Consider the following 12627-nt stretch of genomic DNA (forward strand, 5'->3'; position numbering starts at 1 on the left):
CATATGCAGCCTTCATAAAAGCCAATGGTATGTAGACTTAAAGGGTTAGTTCACCCAAAAATGAAAATTTGCCCATAAATTATACACGAGAATGTTATTTAAAAAAATTATTATAATAAAATGTAAAAATAATAAAATATCACAAGTACACACAAATTTATTCCTGTAATCTCACACAGATATACAAAGAAATATTGTTTAAAATTTTATTCAAATTTTTTTTTTTGTAATTGACAGGTTGTGAAACAACAGTTGAAGAAAATAAATAGAATAATAATAATGATTGTTCATTAATGGTAAATCTGTAAATAAAATGTCTAAAAATACATGGATTCATCGTAACATGTGCCAATGATCCTCTATCTTCATAAATAATTTAAAAAATGCCCTCCATCAAGAAATTGATAAATTAATTGCAAAAAAAGATAGAAATCACTTTCCCTAAATAATAATAATAATAATATCCCAAATGTTTAAATCTTGACCTTCATTTTAAAAGCATGATATATATACAATGAAATACATTTTTAAATGTTTTTAACTTTCATGAATCTTCTCGAATCATCCACAATAAAAAAAATTAAAAAAAAGAAGAAAAACTAACAAACCTAAAAATAAAAAACTCTAACTACAGCCTCTCTGTGATAAACTATATTCAGTCATTTTAGGGAGGTTTGCGATATAGGACCAGCATCCCATACCACAGGTCATTCGTTTCCTTAAGTGTTGAAGATGAAGAACTATGTATAACTGGACTCAGATTAGAGACCAAGAGCAAATCCTTCAAAACTCCCAAAAGGACATTCTTTCTCTATCTACCATATACCACCCATGATTCTTTGCTCTGATCACATTGACCCAGTCCCACCCTCCCAACCGTTTCGATATGTCTACACATGGTCCCCTCACATTTCTATATACATATTTTACATTGCTGCAGAAAGACTTTAATAGTTCATAGTTCCTTTGAACCCAGAAGCGAAACTCGTGTAGTACTGACATATTTGCATTGGTCCCATTTGTGTGTGTGTGCAGGGCATAGATGTGTGGGCCGAGAGCAGAAAGGTCACGACCCACAAGCAGAAGAGCAAGTGGCATTGCGTTGCTGATTGGTCCTATATTGTATACAGTTAAGGTAGCAAATCATTCTATTTAACCTGCACTTCTTGCGATAAGTCTGTCTTTGTGATTAAATGTATATTTTTGTTTAAATAATCTCGGTAGGTTTTATACTGTAGTTTTGTGAAAGTTGTTGGTCCCGTAATTTGCAGAGGAGGAAAAGAGACTTGTAATTGACTCCGATAGTCCTCTCCTTTCTTCCCTGTGAGAGAAAGAAAATGAAAACAGCAGTTAAGATCAAGTCATAAAAAGACAAAAAACACTCCTACTTATTTCAACACTATTGTGCATTTGGGAAGGTTATCTAAGGCTACGTCCACATTAATCTGGATAAATCTGAAAACGCATTTTAACAAAAAATCTGAATTTTCTTGCATCTGAAAATATCACAAATTCCCATTTGTGTCCAGCAAAAAAACAGCTGTTTGAAGGTGCTCCCAGAAGTATATAAATTTGAAAACAGTTTTTTTCATTGTAGTGTGGACTGAGATAACGGAGCTACGTTTAGTCATGTGACACATATTGTACCCATATATATCTATGGTTGTACCAACATTGATGTGCCTTCTATTCAATTTAATAATGTTGTTAAAGATAAATGTTACTATGTACAATCTTCATATTACATTCCTGCAAAGATAACAGTTTGAGTGTGACCTGGACGCACTAGTGAGAGGTGGGATATTTGCTAATAAAATGATAGTGCCAGAATAACTTTATTACGTCTGGTCTCTCAGTGAGCGTTTATGAGGTTTTATGTAAGCACAGCAAGGCAATTTAAGCGTTTTCAGGTGAGCAACTTTTGGAAAACGCTTAAAAATGCTAGTGTGGATGGAGAAAAATGCTAATATGGACGTAGCCTAATGCTTACCATTCTATACTTCCATGCAACCTACATTGTGAATCAGTGAATGGGGTTTTATGCAAGAGTGTGTTTCTCTGTTAGTGATCATTTGAAGTGGGGAAACATTTCTGGCAGGCAAACAAATTTCCAACATGCACCATAGGAATTCTGGGCTGTATTGTGTTCAGACGTTGTCTTAACTGCGTCTTTTTTGAGTGCTCAGACGAATGACTGAATATAAACTATAAATAGGTTTTCCTAAAATAACCCAGAATTCCTACAGGGGAATGCTGTTCTTTGGTCGGCACAATGCGTCACTTGTTTGACCATAACAACCACAAAGTGTCACCTCAAACCTCAGCGTGAGAGGTTTGAGAGATATAATGAATGAAGTTCCCTACCTCTCGTTCGCTCTCACGCTCAAACGCACGAATCGCTCGTATCATTCACGCAAGCACGTACACAAGCTCACTCGTTGGCACGAAACAGCATATCCACTAGCACAAATGCTCTCGGAATCAAATACAACCACACTGAGACCCCCCCACCCCACCATTCACAGTAACTATAACACCACCAGACTACATATGGGAGTATTTTGAATAAGAAATAGAGTCATGACCAAACAAAACACAGAGGAGACTGATCAAAAACAAAATCCACCCAAAAGCAGCACATTGAGCTGGTTGATTAGAGTTCAATAGGATCAATTTAGGTTGAGTAACTCCATTAGCTACTGGAGTTACTTTAGGAGTAAATCACAGATAAGTGTCAGTTATTGATCAGTATTTATAAAACAAAAAGAGAAAGTCACAACGCACCAAACACAGTCCATAGTCACCACGGTAACCCGCCATGCACTCTCAGCATGGAGGATACATGACAAAGGGCCAAAAAACAAAACTGCTAATGGCAACCATCACAGGCAGGAATATCTCCACAGTAATCAACACAGGCCAATCAACTTACAAACCAACGCTGTGGGAGGAAGGGGGAGCTTTATTGGTTGCTAGGCCACCGTAGCCATAGCGACGTGGTCTCCGCACGAGTTATGATTGGACAGGGCAGCCTTGGTGTGGATGAGGTTGTGTTTGTTTGTTTGATTGTTGTTGTTTTTTTTTTTGTGAACAATGACACAGCACAAAAACAATAAATGAAAAGTAAAAATTAATGAGTGCTTTTTCTTTTTCGACTACGTTTTTAAGATCTAATGCTGATGAGTTATGCTTTAGGTTACAGTATTTAATAATAAATCATTAGGTCAGTAGTAACAATTTTAATCAGTCAAAACAGGCTAGACTGGTTAGTTTAGAACTGTTCACAAAGCATAATACTGAGAGATCTAATGAAGAGGCACTTGTTTTCTTCACCTGTTCGGCTCAGTATGGGCGGTTGGCGTCTTTAGGCCTCTTCAGCTGAACTTTAAGCCTCTTCATGCCGATCTGAAAGCCGTTCATGGACTGGATGGCAGCCTGAGCGCTCGCTGGGTTGTCGAAGCTTACAAAACCTGCGACATGAAGGGCGTGACCAGAAACAAGAAAGAAACAGAAGATGTAAATGCTGTGGAGGAAGTGCTTCGGTGAATGAGTCACTGATGATTCCCTTGGCATTTCAACAGCATTTTAACGGTAACCTTCTTATAACTATGGAGAGATTTAACAGACTAAATAAATAATTGAATAAATAAATAAATAAGGTGGCATGCATATTTTTTCTTGCCGTCAAGACTTTGATACATTTCATTTCAAAGCATATTTCATGTCATTTTTAATTTCAAGGCATTTATCATGACGTATTTCATACAAGTTTTCATGTAAATTTTCCTGTCATTTCATGCCCAATTGATTAATTTGATGTATTTATTTTATTATTATGGTGTATTTCATTTCACATTTCATTACGTTTTTCAATTTAAGGTGTATTTCACATCCTTTTTCATGTTACATGAAAAAATTTATATATTATTTTATATCTTATTTATTTATGCTTACATTTAATTCTATTTCAGATAGTATTTCACATCGTTATATTATAAAAATAATTATATGTATTTCACACCTTATTTATGCCTACATTTCACTGTACTTCATTTAAAGCAATATTCCATTACGTATTGAAGAATTTCATTTTATATATATATATATATATATATATATATATATATTTATTTCATTTGGTCTGTATACATACAGCATCTAAATCACTTTTTGGAAATCACTCACCAAAGCATTTGCTCTGGTTGGTGGCGCGGTCAACGAACACCTTGGCTGAAATGACGTTACCGAAGGGCAGAAACATCTGCAGCATCTCAGAGTCGGTGAACTCCTGAGGCAGATGATAAATAAATATATTGCAGCCTTCTGGGCCTGGAGGGAGTAAGAGGAGAGAAGGTATGAGACATTGGCAAGAGCGAAATACATGAAATACATCAGACCACACTGTTACACATGTTTCATTCTAATTCTTCAATCATAAAAAGGAAGTAACCATGTTGATCCCTGAATGAAAGATGGTGCTTTGAATATTTTCGTGGCACAGCATGAGATTCGGAGAACAACGATTGAGAAATATGTTCAATTATAGTCTAGGAAATCATCAAAACAGGATATCAGTGGTTATAGTAGCCAGTTAGACAGGAAATGACATCATTACCTTCTCGTTGTTGCAGCTGCTGCGGCTGCTGGGCAACCAAAGTGGGCTGATGTGGAAATGGTTGACCAACCAATCCATAAGCAGCAGGATATGTAGCTGTGGGTGGAGTAATGAAGTTAAACATGAGATCAGGTTCAAATGCATTTGCCAGCCTTGCTGTAAAAGTAGCCAAAACCAACTCAGCTAGTGACCAGCTTCAATAAGCAGCTAAAAAGTCTTTGATTAAACTTCATGAAGCTTGATTCATTTCTGTGAATCAGTTCTTTCGAGCTAACCATGCCAATGAATTCAGCGATTCATTTACGTCATTATCATTCATGGAAAGCCACATGTAGCAGTTTACAGTGTTTAAAATGTTTTAGTAAAAATGTACAGGGTTAAATACTTATTTTATGAATGCTTACTGTTAGATTGGTGTATATTAATAAAAACATGCACATGAATAAATATCTATTGTTTGTGTTCATTTAGTAAAAACAAGAAAAATTTGGAAAACAACGTTTGTTATTTGAACTAAATTAGATTGTATTTTATTTATTGCTTCAGAAATTTTAACTGGCCTGTTTGTAAAAAGCTGTGTTTTTATTTTATTTTATTTCATTTTTTGAAAAAGGGAGTACTAGACTCCACATTTTCAGCGTCAACAAAATTCAAGTTGCATTTCAGGAGTTCAGAAGCCTCACCCGTGTAGTGTTGCATGCCTGTATACGCCTGCTGGAGAGGATCCAATGCAGGACTCTGAGCTGAAGGAGAGATACATGAAAACAAACAGAAGAAAAGTAGAGATTAGACAATTAGTAATAAATCGAGAGAAGCAGAAATTGTGATCATGACTATAATATGATTTCTCGTGCAGCCCTACAATATAGTATTAAAATGAATAAAGACTGGAGGAACTATCCTCACCCTGATATGGATGGACACCATTAGTGTAGAGGGTTTCAGTGGCAGACTGGCCATTGGGTGGTGCGGAGACTTGAGGGTAACTGTTGAGTGCGATTGGTGGAGGCAAAGCAGACAAAGGTGTGGCAGCAATGGCTGGAGGAGTACTTGTACCTACAGCAGAATGACCCATTACAAATACTTGATTAAATCCAACAAGTCTTGGAATGGGAATATTTCTACAGACCAAATTGCTTTTGTAGCAGACTGATATTTACCTGAGGAGGGCGTGATTGAGGCGATGGGTGTGGCTATGATGCTGCTGGGATTGAGAGCAGCCAACTGCTGCATCTGCACCGCGGCAACCGTCGCCACAGGAGACAGATATGCGGACTGAGCCACCAAGGCCTGCTGTTGGACGAGCTGAATGGGACAAAAAAAGGAGTGAATCCAAAGCTTTGTACAAAATGACTACGACACATAAAATTCTGAGCAGAGCTGGACTAAATTCAAGTCCTGTGCAGGGGTTGTACTGGGGTTATTAGGTCAATGCCATTTCAATAACAACTTCCCGTGTGCAGAATGGAAAGTAATTATGGAAGTATTTCTGGTACCAAACCTAATGCAACTTCCAGTTATTGCTATAATCCCAATTCAATTTCATCCCAATCTATTTTCTGTGAACTAAATCCTGGTACATACATTGGCCCATAAAATATTTGGAAACATAAGCCACTCCTAAATATGAAAGTCATTGGATTAGAAACCAAAATATGAAACCAATTAGAAATTAGTTTAAAGACAGACAATGTTCAAAATTGTTTGCTGGATTTAAATGATTAAATATACTGTTCAAAATAAAGTCACAATTATTTAGTTCCTCAATGGACATATTATGTAATACACACTACTGTTCAAACGTTTGGGTGGTTTCAGTAAGGTTTTTAAAAATGTTTTTCAAATCTCTTAATCTCACCAAAGTATGGAAGCCCGTTTCCGCCACTGAATAAAAAATAAAAGAGGTAATTGGAAACGGGCTTCCATACCAAAGCTGCATTTATTTGACATTAAAAAAAACTGTAAATATTGTGAAATATTATTACAATTTCAAATTGTTGTGTATTTCAATAGATTTAAAAATCTAATGTATCCCTGTGATGCAAAACTGAATTTTCAGCATCATTACTCCAGTCTTCAGTGTCACACAATCCTTCAGAAATCATTCTAATATGCTGATTTGATGTTTCTAGAAACATTTCTTATTACTATCAATGTTGAAAACAGTTATGCTGCTTAATATTGCTTTCTAGAAACTGAGATTACTCATTAATGTCAGCATTAATCAGCAATAATTTCTGCCCCCAAACTTTTGAACAGTAGACCAAGTATATTCCTGCACTGGATCTTGTGTACTGTTAGTGCTCACTGCCTGTGTGTAGGCGTTGTAGGCGCCCAGGTGTAGACTCATGGGACTAATGACACCCAGCTGGGAGGCCACCTGCTGCATACGCCTGATTCCTCTCTCCTTCTCTGTGTCTGCAAACTTCACCACCAGACTAGAAGATGCACCCTGAGGGGATAAAGAAAATCCTCATTCTCAAACAACATCAAATAAAAGTCTTGAGGTAAAATATGCAGTGGGTGATGTTAAAACAAAGCGCAAAGACTCTGTAGTGAGTGAGTATGAATATATAAACAATGTGCTACAGTGTTGTGTTATGCCTGTAGGTGTGATTGTGGGAGGAATCCTGAATGTGACCGTGAACGAAACACTAACCGGGAGAGTGCGGCTGCCGTGTAGAGCATTAATGGCCGCCTGCGCTTCTGCATTACTCTGATACTTTACAAATGCACAACCTGCAACATACAACACATTATTAGACAAAGCTGGAGCGATGTGGCAAATGCATTAGGCAGACATTTTATAGTCTAAAACAATGCATCATCAAGTGGGAGTATTTAAACATCCAATTAAACAAATTAAATCAAATACAATAAGCTGAGGTTGGTACAAATGCCCACATTATTTCCAAAAGCCTACATCTGTACATATGGGAGAGTAAAAGTGAAACAGTTAATGATTTACTACAGCAGGTGCATCTGTTCCATTCACACTCACACATAATTACCCAGAGCCCACACATCCATCGCTTTATAAATCACAGGCTGCGCCGAACGGACTATCGTTCATTAGCCAACATACGTGTGCATGAGCAAACACACGCTGCAACCCTGCTAGAGTTGTAATACTACAGTGCTGGTACAGATGTGCTTTACTGCCTACAATCTTATTGAAAGAGCCTTCAGTCAAAGACAACTGGCAAGCCTTGCTAAAACAATTTATTTGTAACAATTTACATCTATAATATGTGGTTAATTTGCCATCAGTGCTCAAAATGTGTGAAAAATGGAGTTCACTAAAAGAATATTTTTAAGGCAACGTAATTGAACACTGACAGAAGTTCCACTCAAACAATCTCTTCCAAAGAAATGCTAATAAAAGCAATAATAATAATTCCATTTTAATTATTGTTAAAAATTACATTTAATAAAAATATCTGTGAAAAATAGGATCACTAAAATAATAAAAAATAGTGTAAGGGAAAGTACTTGAACACACAGACAGAAGATCCACTTAAACCATCTCTTCCAAACAAGAAATGCTAATAAATAAATAAATAACAAATATGTATAATTAAGAAGAAAAATTTAAACAATAGTCAATCAGTTATTATTAAATACTTATTAAATTATTAAATAAAATGATTGATTAACAATACAATAATTACTATTATTGTTATTAGTAGTAGTATTATATTAATATATATTATATAATGATAAACAATTTATTATTTTAAAAATATTAATAACAATTATTATTTAAACAATAGTAAATAATTATGAATTTATTATTATTATAAATTATTAAGTACAATTGTAAAATACAATAATGATAATAATTATTGTTATTATTAGTAGTAGTTGTATTATATTAGAATTTAAGCTCATGATACAACTGGTTAGCCCTATTCTTTGCAGGGGAGCATGCAGTGCATGTATTTGAATGTGGTTTGCGCACCTTTGCTGGCTCCGTCAGGCCCTCTGAGTACCGTGCACTCCTCTATACTTCCAAAAGGCTCAAACATTTTTCTTACATCGGTGTCTGACAGCTGTTTCCCCAACATCCCCACAAACAGCTTCCTGTCTACAAACAGAAAGACAGATCATGATAAATGTACATATATTAGAGAAATGGCTGTGTGAGATCATGTATCATCCTTAAGTGGTAATAACCATCAAATCATCGCAGACAATATTTGTCACTCCGTGTTAGTGTAAGCTTCATAATGTGATAACATTAATGGACACTAGAGGGCCCTAGAGGACCGTCACTTGCAGCACAACACAATGGCACAGCTCATGTTTTTTGTGTGTATTAATGCAGAATAAAGAAGAAAGAACCATTTGCATTGTATTTCGGATTGTGTTGCTGTTTTCATCCAATAAGAGATTATCAAACCAGTCTGTACTCATTCCACGCCCATTTAATGGGTTTAAAATGTTTAATTCTTGAATTATTAATACATTTTGGTATTTGTAATACAAAATATGAAGTATGTGTTTACTTTGGAGACAAAACTATCCCATAAGTGAGCAAAATGTGGCAAAACTGTTCTTTTAAGACATTCTCAAAGGTAAAAATTATTCATAAATCAAGTCTGTATAGATAGACAGACAGACAGCCAAGTGTGTGTGTGTGTGTGTGTGTGTGTGTTATACCTCCTCTGCCCTCACTGTCTGCTGGCTTCACTTGAATGGGGCGGTTCATCTGAAACACAGAGCACATGATCACATGATCAACTGCACTTTATAATCCAGCTCTTTTATTTCCTCTTGTGCTTGTGTGTGCTTTTTTTGCAGAACATCATGAATGTATGTGCATGATGTAGATCTCATGACCTGCCCATCTGCCTCAATATTCCCGAGTTAAAAGCAAAATCTCCACACTGGCCCTGCATCTGTTGTGTTTCCATCCCTTTATCTCTGGTCTCTGCTCTCTCCACATAGCCTTTGTACTTGTTTGCCTCTATTTGAGGCCTAATCGCCATCTCTCTCTCACCCACTTTTATCTCTCATCAAGAATCAGTTTTATGCTCTTTCTCTCTCCATCCAACCTAATCCTGCTCCACTCTCTCTCTCTTTCTCTCGGGCACCAGGAAAAGCACACACCCACGCGGGGTTGGGGAAGTGATGAGATTAAGCACGCTCGCTGGCTAATCTGGATTACAGACGCACGGCAGATTAAAATGGTGAGAGATTCTGGGTTTGTGAAACAGAAGAGAGAAAGAGGCACCAGGGGAAAGAGGGGAGGGATGGTGAGATGAGAGGGAAAAGAAACATGAAAATAGAAAGAAGGGGAGAGAGAGAGGAAACGAGAATGGAAAGGGGGGGGGGAAATCAAGAAAAATTAGTATATATAACCAAGTTTAACCAAGGTTAGGTGGGGGGAAAGCCATTTGATAGTATTTATAATAGTATTATATTAGGATACACATTAATATCTTAATGTCTTAAAGGCACAATATGTAAGATTTTAGTAATAAAATATCCAAAAACCACTTGCACATTGTTATATATTTCATGCAGTTGTGCACTTACGTTATCCCAAAAGTTCCCAAGGATTTGTAAATCCAGAGAAATTCCCATTTTAAATAATGGCTCGTCCAGGTTCATTGTCACTTATCAATTACGTATTATCTATCAGGTTTCGCGCTATCGGTTTCCGCTTGTAGAAACTATGGCAACACACGTGGACAAAAAAGCTGCTGCAGTTAAACTAAATCCATTACGGCAGTCTCGATTTAAAATGAAAATGAAATGAAAAGTGTTGACTGCAGCATTAAATTTAGATCTGCTCAGTGTTGCACCATGAATCTTTTTCCGCGTTTTTACAGTGTTGCACCTTATAACCAATCACACACGAGTCTGTTGAGTTTATGAACGCAGCAGCCAATCAGAGGCGTTTAGATGAGCAATCGCTGAAACACCAGAGTTTTGTTCAGAGCGCGCGCGCTGAGTGTATTCTCTCATCATAAACAACAAAGTGCAGATGTACGTATGATGTAAGTAGGAGATTCATTCACCAAACAGTGTATAGAGAGCTTTACTGATTATAAGGGGAGTTTTTTGAGATTGCTTAAACTCGCGCTAGACTGAAGTCAGGCATACTGTTCTTTGACAATGTAACGTTAAATGTTCTTTGCTCGCTTTCTCTATATAATTTATTCGCTTTTTGAAAGACTTTGGAAGGTACAGGTAATAAAAAAAATTAATTAATTACACCCGTGAACATGATTACATAGTGTGCCTTTAATGTTTTAGTCAAAATATCAAACCATCCTTAAAACAAGATATATTTACCTGAGCAAAATTACATTAAAAAATTGTTTTCCTAGAAAGTATATTGAAAGTAAGTATACAGATTTTTGTCGCGAATACAGATTTTGTATTTATTTTAAGCATACACAAACTAGAAAAAGGGAGTAAAATTATTAAATGCTCTTCTTATTAGTTTATTTTTTTTCTACAAAGGAAAGACTACAAAATCAACAAATATAAAATGCTAAATATACTCTCTATAATATGTCTCTAAGACATTTGAGCAACTCTTAATATGATTTGTAATTTTGTTTCTCAGGTAAATTTATGTAGTATTAAGGCAGAAATATATATTTTTTTACTAAAAATGAGATTAATGCTAATCAAAAAAAAGAAAGAAACAATTTTATTCATAAAGGACACATTAAATTAATCATTTTATAATTGCTAATGTTACAAAAAAATTGCTATTTCAAATGAATACAATTCTTTTGAACATTCTATTCATCAAAGATACCTGAAAACATTTTCTGAAAATTCAGCTTTGCCATCACATGAATAAATGACATTTTAAAATATATATATAATTTGAAAAACAGCTATTTTAAATTGAAATAATATTTCACAGTATTACAGTTTTGACTGTATTTTTGATCAAATAAATGCAGCCTTGGTGAGCATATAAAATGAAAATGAAATGAAAAGTGTTGACTGCAGCATTAAATTTAGATCTGCTCAGTGTTGCACCATGAATCTTTTTCCGCGTTTTTACAGTGTTGCACCTTATAACCAATCACACACGAGTCTGTTGAGTTTATGAACGCAGCAGCCAATCAGAGGCGTTTAGATGAGCAATCGCTGAAACACCAGAGTTTTGTTCAGAGCGCGCGCGCGCTGAGTGTATTCTCTCATCATAAACAACAAAGTGCAGATGTACGTATGATGTAAGTAGCAGATTCATTCATCAAACAGTGTATAGACAGCTTTACTGATTATAAGGGGAGTTTTTTGAGATTGCTTAAACTCGCGCTAGACTGAAGTCAGGCATACTGTTCTTTGACAATGTAACGTTAAATGTTCTTTGCTCGCTTTCTCTATATAATTTACTCGCTGTTTGAAAGACTTTGGAAGGTACAGGTAATAAAAAAAATTAATTCATTACACCCGTGAACATGATTACATAGTGTGCCTTTAATGTTTTAGTCAAAATATCAAACCATCCTTAAAACAAGATATATTTACCTGAGCAAAATTACATTAAAAAATTGTTTTCCTAGAAAGTATATTGAAAGTAAGTATACAGATTTTTGTCGCGAATACAGATTTTGTATTTATTTTAAGCATACACAAACTAGAAAAAGGGAGTAAAGTTATTAAATGCTCTTCTTACTAGTTACAATTAGTAAAAGGAGTAGATGAGAGGCAAGAAGAGAAGCTGTGAGCCAAATTGACCAAATAAACATAAAGGCGTTAATTATGCATCAGGTGACATTTCGGCCCAATTCAGATGGCTTGGTTTTATCCGACCAGCCGCAATCGCTCATCTGGGGTCCATATTGATCAGGCACTCGCTCGCACACATACAGCGCCGTATAAACCTTACATAATGACTTTCACTATTTCACAGCATGCCAAAAACATATAACACGACTCACAGAGAAGGACACAAACAGAAGGGCATTTATCAGGATGACTAATGAAGCAGGTCTCATTGATTGCTGCAGTAATGCAAAGCACTGTAAAGATCTCCA

At 35.8% G+C, this 12627-nt stretch overlaps 1 protein-coding gene across 4 annotated transcripts in view; it reads right to left on the reverse strand.

The window, feature by feature from the left end:
* Window positions 1–439: 439 nt before the first annotated feature.
* LOC107739496 (CUGBP Elav-like family member 3) overlaps window positions 440–12627 on the reverse strand; it is a 31729-nt gene continuing 19541 nt past the window's right edge. Inside the window, exons 6-17 of one of the 4 annotated variants that reach the window (XR_001640009.1) lie at window positions 9278–9326; window positions 8577–8702; window positions 7275–7354; window positions 6924–7067; window positions 5776–5920; window positions 5522–5698; window positions 5299–5358; window positions 4616–4711; window positions 4186–4329; window positions 3334–3470; window positions 2933–3032; window positions 440–1321 (exon numbers count right to left, since the gene is read on the reverse strand). Coding sequence is in view for 3 of the 4 variants with exons in the window: in XM_016551624.1 (XP_016407110.1) it covers window positions 3343–3470; window positions 4186–4329; window positions 4616–4711; window positions 5299–5358; window positions 5522–5698; window positions 5776–5920; window positions 6924–7067; window positions 7275–7354; window positions 8577–8702; window positions 9278–9326 (1149 nt within the window). In the remaining variant the exon portion in view is untranslated. The remainder of the gene's footprint in view (window positions 1322–2932; window positions 3033–3333; window positions 3471–4185; window positions 4330–4615; window positions 4712–5298; window positions 5359–5521; window positions 5699–5775; window positions 5921–6923; window positions 7068–7274; window positions 7355–8576; window positions 8703–9277; window positions 9327–12627) is intronic. The other 3 variants (XM_016551624.1, XM_016551625.1, XM_016551626.1) reach the window with 3 other exon arrangements.

Source organism: Sinocyclocheilus rhinocerous, unplaced genomic scaffold (genome assembly GCF_001515625.1).
Source record: "Sinocyclocheilus rhinocerous isolate Xijiao unplaced genomic scaffold, SAMN03320098_v1.1 scaffold314, whole genome shotgun sequence".
NCBI classification, from domain to species: Eukaryota; Metazoa; Chordata; class Actinopteri; order Cypriniformes; family Cyprinidae; genus Sinocyclocheilus; species Sinocyclocheilus rhinocerous.